This window comes from Eulemur rufifrons, chromosome 8 (genome assembly GCF_041146395.1).
Source record: "Eulemur rufifrons isolate Redbay chromosome 8, OSU_ERuf_1, whole genome shotgun sequence".
NCBI classification, from domain to species: Eukaryota; Metazoa; Chordata; class Mammalia; order Primates; family Lemuridae; genus Eulemur; species Eulemur rufifrons.
In genome coordinates this window covers 72,069,528-72,083,160 of record NC_090990.1, presented here as the reverse complement: position 1 = coordinate 72,083,160, position 13,633 = coordinate 72,069,528, and the positions used below count along the sequence as shown (strand labels likewise).

The window sequence follows — 13,633 nt, the reverse complement described above, 5'->3', positions numbered from 1 at the left end:
TATAGTTTCTTTGATTTTAGTTTCTATCCTGAGGACAAATTTGCAGTGCATTAACTATTACAGAAGAAATAGAAATGTGATTTATGGTTTATGATTTGTGCATTTTATTTCATGTTTTTTTCATATAGAATGTTCTGTCATGTTTCAGAATTTAGAAAAAAATTGGGATGTAGTGTTGATGTGCAGGGAGAAGTAATTGCAATGTGAAGGGAGCAATGTATGTATCTGTAAAAATGGTCTCCTATGACATTTGAGTCTTTGTTCAGCCCTGGATTTTTGTTATATTCCTAGGTAGCCAATGTTGGACGTTTTTATCCTTTACATTTAGATAACATTTGTGAATGTAAAAATTATCTTTTTAAAAAGAATGTAAACATGTAGTATATGTAGTATATGTATTATGTAATATGAATATAAGTATGCATAATATGTTAAGCCTGTAAATTTTTTATTTTGGGAGAGTACAAACACATGCAAAAAGTAAACAATATTATAATGAATCCCATGTACCTATTACATAGCTTTAGCAATTATCAACTCATTGCCAATATTATTTCATCAGTACTTCTCTCTCTGCCTTTCCCCATTTATTTTGAAGCAAATCCCTGCATATGTATATGGTGTATTGTTAGAGGTATACACATTACAATAAAATGTACTATCTTAACTCAAAAATAATGGTATGAACAACATATTTAGAGTCAAAAGAATGATTAATTCTGTCTTCGGGAAGAGGACAAATTCACAGAAGCCTTTGAAGAAGAAATGACATTTGACCTATACCTTAAAGGATGGATGGGAATTTGTCAGATGGAGAATAGAAGAAAACATATTCTAAGCATTAGTGTCTTATGAAGAGAGGGGTGCAAGTATGAAAATACATGAATGAGTGGAGAACATAGAACAATGTGTTTGAATATTCAGGAATTTTGGAGGAAGTTGTAGAAGATAAAACTGAGAGGATGGTCTGTGGTTATATTTTATAGGACATTGTGGGAAATTAATAATTATAGTTTTCCTATCTAAAAAATATTTTGCTACATACTTTTAAATAATATATAAATTACTTTTTTATGTTTTGTAGATTTATGACAAAGTCCAGTTTTCAACAATGCTGAAATCAAATAACTGCTTATTTTCTTTGGAAAATTTGTTTTTTGAAAAACCAGGTGAAGTTGAAAAGTAAGTCTGTCTTAAAGAATGATAACATAGTGTATTTTTAAAAGATTATTTTCTCCAATTTTAGGGAGTTTTAATTTTCTCTCTGGTAAATAAAAAATGAAGGATCTACAGAATGATGTTTCAGTTATATATTTGGTAAACATGGAATTCAGATATAAGGGAATAACTGAAGTTTAACATTTTGAATGTTATAATTTTTTAAATAGAATAGATTTTTACTTTGGCTTCCATTTATTTGTATTTCTGGTTTGTTCAAATTATTTTTGGCCAAGGTAAAGACTGGAAATAATAGTCAAAGAGTAGCTCAGGACAAGGAATGATGGTACCTTTTGGAAACAGAATGGGCAATGTGCCAAAGGCCAATTGTGATAGGAAATTCAGTGCAGGCAGGAAGTAGGGGTGGAAATAAGATAGGAGACCAAAGGAAACAAGAATAGAGAGTAGGTAGTCTGTTAAATACTGGCTTTTATGGATTTTCACATGTGAATTGCTCTCAATTCTGAATTTTCTATGTATTCTGTAGTATTATCATATTTTAATGAAGCATATTTATTGCCTCATTTATTCTTTTATTTATTCAAATATTGATTGAATGATGAAAGGGATATAAAAAGGATGAAATAGACTTTTACTTCAAAAACATTAAAATATAGTATAGGAGATTAAACACCCATATGGAAAGGTCATTAATAAATAATGTAACCATGTAATTCATCATCTAGACTGGGACACTTTTGAGAGGGAAAGAGTACATCCAACTGGGGCAACAGGTGTTAATCAGAACTGGCCTATGCAAATTTTGGAACATATTCAAAGGTTATCTTTCTAACAATACAAAGTCAACAATATGTACAAAGCAAATGATAAGCATATGTTCATGAAATGAAATTTCAGATTTGGAAGAAAAGTCATCTTTGGCTACATGATCAGGTCAGGCTTTGGGGTAATAGGGGGAGACTTCAGCAGGCTTTGAAGGATTTGCTAATTGCGATAGGGAGAGAGGAAGTTGGCGTTTGAAGGCACAGTGTTATAGCATGACAAAAAGAATGAGATGGGACAGTTCACGGTATGTTTACAGAATAGTGTATAGAGAAGTTTCCTAGGGTAGACAATTCATAAAGGAAAAACACTGGGACATAAAGTTAGAAAAGTAAGTAGAGTAAGGGTAGGTTGTGGTGGGCGTTAAATGCCAGAATAAGGATCTTGGACATAATTCTCTATGTCTTAACAGTCATGGCCTTAAATCAACAGTTATTGAATAGTATAGCTAATTATATAAAACACTGTGCTAAGTACCACTGATGTAAATGGAAATAAAAACAAACTGTTAAGTGTTTACAATCTAGAGGAGGTATTAGATATCTATCTATCTATCTATCTATATATCTGTATCATCTCTCATCTCTCTACATGCCCCTCTCCCAACAATACAGGGTGGACTATAATAAATATAGATTCAGTCTGTAAGAGGGAATGGTGGCCGGTTGTGGTGGCTCACGCCTGTAATCCTAGCACTTTGGAAGGCCAAGGCAGAAGGATTGATTGAGGCCAGGAGTTCGAGACCAGCCTGAGAAAGAGAGAGACCTCATCTCTACAGAAAATAGAAAAATTAGCTGGGCGTGGTAGCTCCCACACCTGTAGTCCCAGCTATTCAGGAGGCTGAAGCAGGAGGATTGCTTGAGCCCAGGAGTTTGAGATTGCAGTGAGCTATGATGATGCCACTGCACTGTAGCCTGTGTGACAGAGTGAGATCTTGTCTCAAAAGAAAAAAAAAAAAAAGAAGAATAAGAGAGAAGGGAGAAAAATCTTTGGGAACCTAGGCAGATATCTTGGAAAAGTTAGGATTTGAGTTGGACTTTCAATGAATATAAACTCTAGTGTCTAGAACAGTGCCTGGCACATAGTACTCAGTAAATAATTATTACTGGATTAATGAATGAATAAAATAGTGGAACTACTATACGTAGTATGGGGGGTGGGGCAGGGCACAGGGGCAAGCAAAATAAAGTGAATATCTTTGAACTAAGTTGAGAAGAGACAGGATGTATTATCTATTTGATATACAGCAAGTAGTTCAGTTTGGCCTGGACTATAAGGTGAGTATAGGAGAGTTAAAACTATAAGTGGTCTAAGGCCACCAGGAAGTTTGGCATTCTTTGGAAGCCACTGAAGAATTTGGAGTAATATGATGAAAACAATTCTAAATGAATGTGGTAAAAATGTGTAAAATATACTAGAGATAAAGCCTGGAGGCAGTGAGGGCAATTAAGATACTATTGCTCTCAACCAGATATAACTTGATTAGAGCCTTGATTATGATAGTGGCAGTGGAAATATAAAGGAAATGATGAATTCAAGAAGCATTATAAGGAAGATACAGTAAAACTTGATATGTGTCTGGATATAGTGAGTAAAAAAGATTATACTATAGTTTGGATCCTGGGTGACTGGGAGAATAATGGCACCTCTGGAAAAAAATTGGGAAATCATCAGGAGGCTGAATAGTAGAGCTATTATCCTCTTTCTTGGATCTTCTGGAATAGTTCATGTGCAGAAAAGAGTTAACATAGCAGGCCTAAACTGCTATTCTTGAAAAGTTCTACTTGAAGGCTGGCCTATGGCTGGAGTCTGAGAACTTAGATTTCAGGAAGATTCCCACCATTAACTGATAACAGTGGCTTACTGTGTGTAAACTGTTTATACAAATAATATGGTTGCTGCTGAACACTTGCTTTTCTTTCGGGATTCTGAAATTTAGGTAGGTGCCAGACAGGGGTTGCTTGCATGATGAGCCCCTAATAAAACATTGGGCATTGAGTCCCTAATGAGCTTCCCTTTTTGGCAATATTTTACGAGTGTTGTCACAACTTATTACAGGGAGAATTAAGTACATCTTTTGTGACTTTTCTGGGAGAGACCCTTGAAAGCTTGTGTCTGCTTTCCCTTGGGCTTTGCCCCATAGCCATGAGTAGGACTATATGTAGAGTCCTATGAATCATCCTAGGGAATCATTGAACTGGGGGTGATATTGGGAACCCTCTGACAAAATTTTAAATAATCTGGCCTATTGGCAGACATTCTGCCAGACATTGTCAGATATGTGTTGTAGATTTTTTATTTGGAAAATATAGCCATGGTAGCTATGTGCTAAGTACTACAGGAGACAGAAAAATAAAAGACTAAGTCTCTCACTTTAGAGTGGTTAACGTCCTAAGTGAAGAGATAAGAAATAATTCATAAAATCTTTGGGACTTGGTATAGATAGAATATATAGTACTCTTCTCAACTTTATTTCCTGTCACCTAACACTAATTTTTTTGTCCTAATGAAGGACAAGTCAACTCTGATTGGAAAAGAACCATTAAAGCAATATTAATTGATAGGATCACAGCTGAAAAATAAGGAGGGGTAAAGATGCCAACAGGGTGGCAAAAATCTTATCAATTACTGTAGGGTTATAAAGGGATTTCCAATTTCAACTGGTTTCTCAGATTTTCTGTGGGTTGTAGATGGTTCTAGACCAAGAATATTTGGGTTATGACGTTAATTTGTAATAATGTTGTAGGAATACTCTAGAATACCAGTAACGGTGTCATTTACACATTGATGACCCATGATTAGTTGTGATAAGTAATTTGTTACTTGTAATAGTTAAAATGCTAAAGTTTGAGAATGATTTACTACTGTTTTTTAAATATGGGAGTAGATTTAAGATTCCTCTTACTAGAATTTGAATTGGAGAAAAGGAGATGGAGTTATCGCCATTATTTAGGTAGCATATCTCTCACATAGCAGTATCCTTAATCCTATGACACATAAAGGAAAAAATGTTGAGAGTGCTGCTGTGTAGGGATAAATCAAAGTGCTGACAGAAAGTTAGTTTACAGAATGTTTATCCAAGATTCAGTAATTGAGTAATGTTTAATAAATACACAGTTTCTGATGTTATATCTTTATTAACATACATATTCACATTTTTATATTTTATATAGCTATCCAGACAATGAAAAGTCATTGGATTGGTTTCTCCCTCCTGCTCCACTGATTTCAGAAATTCCAGACACTCAGGAATTAGAAGAAGAAATAGAAAGTTATAAACTATTATGTAAGTTAGCACATATTATTTGTTATGAAGCTAAACCCATGTAGTTCATGTCAATATTAAAAAGCCCTGATTTGATCATTACACATTATATCAAAGTATCACATATATCTGAGAAATATGTACAATCATTATGTAAAATGATAAAAATTCCTTTATTTTAATGAAATATAATAAAATGAAAGTCAGAGACTTCTTATTCATAATAATGCTCACCAAATCTTAAAATCCAAAAGATTTTCCTTCTTCATACATACGTACACATACATATGTATGCATATTTATGCACGATAAGGTATCACACACACTTGTTTTGACTAATGTTCTGTGAATATTGTTTTCCTCTTGCTATTAAAATTTAATCACCACTGTTAGGTTTGCCTTACCCTTTACTAAAGGTAACCAGATCCCTGAAATATATTGAGTGACAAAAGCAAGATGGAGAAGATTATATATAGTTTGATACCATCTTTATAAAGCTCAAAAACAAGAACAAACAATATATTGTGATCTAATGTAATATTGGTAAAATTTTAATTTTTAAATTTGGTCACAGGTTCATACATATACATTTTATTAAGCTTCTTGATTTACATATATGTTTTATAGATAAATATGCTCTTGTATAGATAAATATACAAGAGTATATTTAACACATATAGTATACATATAGTATTTTATATACACATAGATGCTAAAGCAAATTTAAGCCATAATAAGGCCTCCAAACTCCCACTAAACCTCCCAAAGATTCTTTTAAAGTCTCTGTAAAGAAACTTTTGAAATTCTGTCACTGTGATGAAGACGTTCCTTTATCTTGATTTTAAAAGCAAGATTACAAACTTAAAAAGCACTGTGTCATATATTTTAATACTGGATCATATTCAGTAGCATTTTATATGATTCATTGGCCATCGTATTTTTGTGTGTAAATTATTTATATAAATTTTAAAATCTTCATAATTATAGTAGATTAAATAAATATTATAATTGTGTTATTAAATTATGGGTCAGGAATTAAACCTATTTTATAATATAGGTTGTACATAAATTTAAAATTTATTTTCAATAATTCTGAATTTTTTTTTTTTTTGTTGAGACAGAGTCTCACTTTGTTGCCCAGGCTAGAGTGAGTGCCGTGGCGTCAGCTTAGCTCACAGCAACCTCAAACTCCTGGGCTTAAGCGATCCTACTGCCTCAGCCTCCCGAGTAGCTGGGACTACAGGCATGCGCCACTATGCCCGGCTAATTTTTTCTATATAGATTTTTAGGTGTCCATATAATGTCTTTCTATTTTTAGTAGAGACGGGGTCTCGCTCAGGCTGGTCTCGAACTCCTGACCTTGAGCAATCCACCCGCCTCGGCCTCCCAGAGTGCTAGGATTACAGGCGTGAGCCACCGCGCCCGGCCAATAATTCTGAATTAATTTGAGTGTTCTTCAGCGATGTAATATACCATAAGGGTAACAATCACCTGTATTTTAAAACCATATATGGTCTTATTTTGTTATTGTATTAATACTTGTCTTTTGGCTTTCATATTTAACTGGTAAACTCTTTTGAAAATTTTTATTGAATTTTTTCATGATTTTGAAAGTTATTTTCATGGAGAACATGTAATAACATATTCCTCTTTTGTAGGTCAAGAAAAAAGACCAAAAATGTTAACATCAAATTTAAAGATAACTAAAGAAGATACAAATTATATTTCACCAACACAAAAAATCCAATTTGCCTTCCCTTCTAATAAATATGAACAAGATGATCTAAATTTAGGAGGGGTAGTTAACAATGACTTATCACATGTTGCTGGCAAGTTGACATATAGTTTTTGTCAGAAACATAAAAATCATATTGGCAGTGAGATAGCACCTGAGCAAACTGTTCCTGATGATACAAAATTAGTTAATTTTGCAGAAGATAAAGGAGAGAGCATATCAGCATTCCGGAAAAGGTAATTAATTAAATGAAATAAATAATATTCAATGAATAAAGTTGAATATATATACATCCAAGAGTATTAAATATGGCAGACTCTGAATGAGAAAAATAGCAAAATTCTGTCTCCTTTTTTTTTTTTAATTTTTTTTTTGAGACAGAGTCTTACTATGTTGCCCAGGCTAGAGTGCCGTGGCGTCAGCCTAGCTCACAGCAACCTCAAACTCCTGGGCTTAAGCAATCCTTCTGCCTCAGCCTCCCGACTAGCTGGCACTGCCCGGCTAATTTTTTCTATATGTTTTTAGTTGTCCAGCTAATTTCTTTCTATTTTTTTAGTAGAGAAGGGGTCTCGCTCTTGCTCAGGCTGGTCTCGAACTCCTGAGCTCAAACGATCTGCCCCCCTTTGGCCTCCCAAAGTGCCAGGATTACAGTCTCTCTCTTAAATAATTCTGGACTCTCTCCATTCCTGCTACCACAGTCCTAGTCCTACCCACAAAATAACCATAATTGTAATATTTAACCATTTTGTCTACTACAAATGATACCACCACAGTACAGTTGGGACACAGGGATCTTCATTTTTAATAAAATTTCCATTTGATTGTTACGCACACTAAAGTTTGAGAACCATTTTCCTAAAGCACTGGGTTTTAAGGGGGAGGAGTGACATTAGATTTTGTTTACTTTAAAAGTTCATTTTGGCCCCAGTATGGAGGTTGAATTAGAAGGGAATTAAAATATATTATGAAGAGCCACTTTAAAGGTTATTTTATTAGTCTAGGTAGGAGAAAATGGTAGCCTGATGTAGGACTGTGGTAGCAGGAATGGGAGAAGTCTAGAATTATTTAGGAGGTAGAATTCCACAAGACTTAAATGATTATTGGATATGAGATCTAACTTCTGGGTTTCTGGTTTAAGCCAGAATGATTAAGGACAGTAATGCCCTTTTATGATACAGAGAACTATAAAGGAAGAACAGGTTTTGGGGAAGGTGATGAGTACAGCTTTGGACATGTTGATTTTAGACACTTAAAAATAGTCTAAACAGTTGTATATATGGGTTCAGGATCAGAAAAAGTCTAGTTGATAGTTTTTGTTTTCTCTATGACATGAGAGATGAGGTTATCTGTGGTGTCTGAGGGAAAAAGTGAGGGTATTGAGCAAGAATGAGAAGAGTGGAAGAAATGGAGAATGGGAAAACAATGTAATTAGAATAATGGTAGGATTGCTGGACACTGTAAAGGGCCCAGTTGAGGTTGAGGTCTATAATTTTTTATACCAGATTTATTAAGATATAATCCACATATCATAAAATTCACCCTTTTGAAGTGTACAATTCACTGATTTTTATAATATTCACATAGTTGTGCAGCCATCACTATTATCTCATTTTAAAACATTTTTATTACTCGCAAAAGAAACTACATATTAATAAGTAATATGTAGTTTCTCTCCATTCCTTCCTCCTCCTAGCACTTGGCAACCACTAATCTACTTTCTGTCTCTATAGATTGTAGACATTTCGTATAAATTGAATCATACAATATCTGGCTGTTTGTATCTGGCTTCCTTCATTTAGCATAACATTTTCAAGGTTCATCCATGTTGTGTCATGTATTAGTACTTCATTCCTTTTTATGGCTGAATAATAGTCCATTGAATGGATATATCACATTTATTTAATCCATTTATCAGTTTATGGATATTTGGGTTGTTTCTACTTTTTGGCTATTGTGAATAATGTTGCTATGAACATTTGTGTACAAGTTTATGTGTGAATATATGTTTTCAGTTTTTTTGGAAATATACCTAGAAGTAGAATTGCTGGGTCATATGGTAAGTCTATATTTAACTTTTTTGAGGAACTGCCAAATTGTTTCCCAAAGTGGCTATACCACTTTCCAATCCCATCAGCAATATATGGGGGTTCCAATTTCTTCTTGTTGTCTTTTTGCTTATAGTCATCCTAATAAGTGTGTGAAGAGGTATCTCATTGTGCTATTGATTTGCATTTTCCTAATGACTAATTGTCTTAATTAGTTTGGGCTGCTATATAGAAATACCATAGACTGGATGGTGTAAATAACAAACATTTATTTCTCATGGTTCTGGAGGCTGGAAGTCAGAAATCAGGGTGCCAGCATGGTTGGGTTTTTGGTGAGGACCATCTTCCTGGTTATGTTCTCACGTGGTCTTTCTTTGGTGCATGCACAGAGAGAGATCTCATATCTTGTCCTCTTTTTGTAAGGGCATTAATTCCATCATAGGGAGCTACCCTCATTACCTCATTAAACCTAATTACCTCCCAGAGGCCCCACCTCCAGATACGTTGGGGATTAGAGCTTCAACATATGAATTTGGTGAGGACATAAACATCCAATCCATCAATGTTGACCATCTTTTCATGTGATTATTGGCCATTTATTTGTATTTCTTCTTTGGAGTAATGTCTATTCAAATCCTTTGTCTATTTTTTAATTGGGCTATTTTTATTGTTGAGTTGTAAACAGTCTTTTAAATATTCTCAATAAAAATCTCTAATCAGCTCTATATTTTGCAAATGTTTTCTCCCATTCTGTGGATTGTTTTTCACTTTTTTGATGGTGTCTTTTGCAGTACAAAAGTTTTAAATTTTGATAAAGTCCAGTTTATCTAATTTTTATGCTTTTGCTCTAGTGTCATATCTATTTGGTATTACTTTGATTGCTTATATTTTTTGTGTCATATCTAAGAAACTGTTGTCTAATCCAAGGTCATGAAGATTACTCTTATGTTTTCTTCTGAGTTTTATGGTTTTAGCTCATATATTTTGACCTATGCCCTATTGAGTTATTATTTGTATATAGGATGAACTGCAGTCCACCTTCATTCTTTTTGCACATAATCAGTTGTTCTAGTACTATTTGTCAAAAAGACTATTCTTTCCCTATTGATTATCATGGCACCCTCATTGGACTTAAATCCAAGTTTTGTCTGATTCCAAAGTCCATGTTTTACCCAATATCACAACATATAGCTAGGAGTCATCCTATAGCATAAATGTTTTCCTTGTACCCAATACCATTTTGTAATTGAATTCTATATCATTCACCAACCATCTGCTTTTGAATTTTCTGTCTTCAAAGATAGAACTGCTGGCATTGGAGGCTACAACTCTACAGAGTTTGTTCTAAATTACATTTTTGTATCTAGTTTTTTGAAAGACTAATTCTAATACAAAAACATGTCATTGAGATTAATAGTAAAAATAATTTAGAATGTGTTCTGTATTTGCACAGTTCTTGTTTGGGTGTCACTCCTTACAGAATTCTGTAAGACTGATACCTGCTTTCATCCCCATTACTTATTCTATAAAATGTGAGTGTTGTATTAGGAACCTTAATTCTTACTTTATCCCTTAGAGCTATTATGAACAAATTACTTTGATAGATTGTCTCCTTATCAGTTGAATATAATGTAGTCATAAAGATGGTGTTTCCTTATTTTCTAGAACTTTGCAAAGAAGTGTTTCTTACACTAAAATGGTTATTGGATAGTGTTTGGGGTGACTTGATCTGCTAATATACTTCATTTACGTCCCTTGCTTTTTGGGGGAGGACATACAACACTGATTTGATTGGCTAGGAAATACATATATGTTTTATTAGGTAGCTTCTTTGGAGCCAAATGCAGTTGCTGACAACTTTTAATTCATGACAAATATGTTAATATATTCCTATAAATTTAAAATAAGTATGTTAATGTATTTCTATAACTTGAATTACTTCAATTAAATTTAACTACTACTAGGTGAATAGAAGTCTCTTTTACTGTAACTATATTTAGTGGCTTTTTTATCTCTCTCTTAAGCACTTTCCTGACTTTAAATGGTACATTAGTTATCTATTGTGTAACAAATTATTCCAAAACTTAGCGGCTTAAAACAACAATAAACATTTATTTCTCACAGATTCTATGGGTTAGGAATTTAGGAACAACTTAACTAGTAGTTCTGGCTTAGGGCCAGAGAATGAGAATGTGCAAAGATGTTGGGGGCCTCCCAGAAGGAGGCTACAATCAAAACATTAGCCAGGCTGCAGTCATTTGAAAGCTTGACAGGTACTCTAGGATCTGTTTTCAGTGTGATTCATCCTCCTTGGCTGGCAAGTTTGTGCTGGTTGTTGACAGTACCTCACCACTTGGGCCTCTCACAGAGTTGCTTGAATGTTCTTCTGACATGGTGGCTAGGTCCCTACAGAATGAGAGATCTAACAGATCATGTGGAAGGGACAATGTCTTTTATAACCTAGCCTTGGAAATCACACACCTGCACATCTACAGTACTCTACTAATTACACAGACCAATCCTAATTCAGCAATTCAATTTGTAGGAGATTGCAAAAGGATGAGGATCAGGTGAAGATCATTGGGGCCAGTTTGGAGGCTGGATACCACAAATAGATTTATCTGAGTTTCAGGGAAGTGAAAAGACATAATTCTGTGGTAAACTTAGCAAGTCATATTTTAGGAGAATGATTAATTTTTTTGTTTGAATAAACTATAATCTATGAGTATTTTTAAAGGGGCCAATTTTATGCTAGCTTTTCATGTTCTAAGCAACTGTTAACAAGTGAAAAACGTGTTGGTTTTTTTTGTAGATTATTTAAAATATCTGATGATATACATGGAAGTGCTTATTCCAATGACAGTGCAAACTTGGACTCTCACATTGGTTCAGTGAAAATTGCGCAAACAGAAATGAACAAAGGGAAATCAAGAAACTATAGCAATAGTAGACAGAAACCTCAATATTCTGCAAATGTGTTTATAGCAAATGATGCTTTTTCTGCTTCTGAAATTGGAGAAACCATATTCAAAGCACCATCTTTTTCAGTTGCTTCCCAGCCTCATGACAGTCGAGGTAATTACTTGTTTTTTTTTTTCAGTTGGTTTTATAAAAGTACAAACTAATTTGCATTTTTAGCATAGGGAAAAATACAAAAATATAGTAAATTTGAGAAAGTTATGTACAATTTCTGCATTTCTTTATTATGTTGCATTATTTTTAGCTGTACTATGTGTTAAAAATATTTTTAGCTGTGTGTTAAAAAATACTTTTAATTTCGCTCTCAATAAAAAGTTATACAAGTCCTATTGAGGCAGTTTTTATGGAAAAGGTTAAAAATATATAAATATGTAGGATTTTTTTTTTTTTTTTTTTTTTAGGGATCACAGAAAATGGTTTAAGTTCCTTGAAGGCTGTGACAGAAATTCGTATCCTTTAAATTATTTACAACAGCTGCTTTATATTTGTGAAATAATAATTTTTAAACATTCTGTTTGTGTTTCTATTTGTTTATTTTGGTTGACAAAGAAAAAGAGGAAAAAGTGAATCTTTTGGATCATATAAAAGATAAATGTATGTAATAGTGCTACTCAAAGTGTGGTCTGTAAACTGGTGGCAATTTATGTACTGTTTATCAGTCTATGACAAGATAAGCACCCAAATCATATTTGTATTATTGGCAGAACTCTGAGCATATTTATTTACAAATAGATACAGATAATTTCTTATACTTTGGGTAAGAACAGCCATGTTGGGTTAAACCGGGTAGGGGAAATGGATGGGAATGGAACATTTTGTAGATTAGGGACATTTTTACAAATCTAATATTTTTGAAAGAACCTAATTTGGAGTTTAGACATATAATACAATTTACATGTCTGGGTATTTCCAGTGTAAATATGTTGAGTATGTATGTGTGTTCTGGAGGTAACATCCTCTTTGCTTCTTTAATACCCCATATATCTATAACAGTGTACTTATTCTGTTTTAATTCACCGGCCATTTATGTGACTGTTTCCCCATGACCTATGAACTCTTTGAAGGCCAGGATCTTGCCTTATTTATCGTCCTATCTCTAAAGACACTGGAAGGCAAATAAAGTAAGGAAGTGGTTCTGGCAAAGGAGTAGCCATGAGCAAGGGTGATGTAAAATGTGGAATGTCTAAGCAGTCCAGTTTGGCTGAAGTAAAAGATATGATTAAAGAAGTAATAGGAAATAAGGTTAGATAGGTATCTTAGGACCAGATCATTTATTGCCATGAATACCAAGGTCAAGGTTTTTTGGTTTTTATTTTTAATTTTTCCTCAGCTTTATTGAGGTGTATTTGACAAATAAAAATTATATATTGTGCATCATTTTTCTTATCTGAAGATGAGGGTAAGAAGTAATGGGACTTATAGAGTTGCTGTGAATATATACAGAGTGCTTAGTACAGTGTTGGAGATGTAGTGAGTAGTCAGTAATGGTAGAAATCATTAAAATTCCCTTATCTCTAAAAAATTGCATATATGTAAGATATACAACATGATGTTTTTTTTTTTTGTTGTTGTTTGTTTGTTTTTTTTTGAGACAGAGTCTCACTCTGT

General features: G+C 33.6%; 1 protein-coding gene across 1 annotated transcript in view; it reads left to right on the top strand.

Annotated features, from left to right (window-relative positions):
- Positions 1-1,111: 1,111 nt before the first annotated feature.
- Positions 1,112-13,633, top strand: part of HFM1 (helicase for meiosis 1) — a 102,911-nt gene continuing 90,389 nt past the window's right edge. The window contains exons 1-5 of the mRNA XM_069478201.1: positions 1,112-1,182; positions 5,175-5,287; positions 6,925-7,237; positions 11,859-12,121; positions 12,427-12,474. Of these exons, the coding sequence (XP_069334302.1) occupies positions 1,112-1,182; positions 5,175-5,287; positions 6,925-7,237; positions 11,859-12,121; positions 12,427-12,474 (808 nt within the window). The remainder of the gene's footprint in view (positions 1,183-5,174; positions 5,288-6,924; positions 7,238-11,858; positions 12,122-12,426; positions 12,475-13,633) is intronic.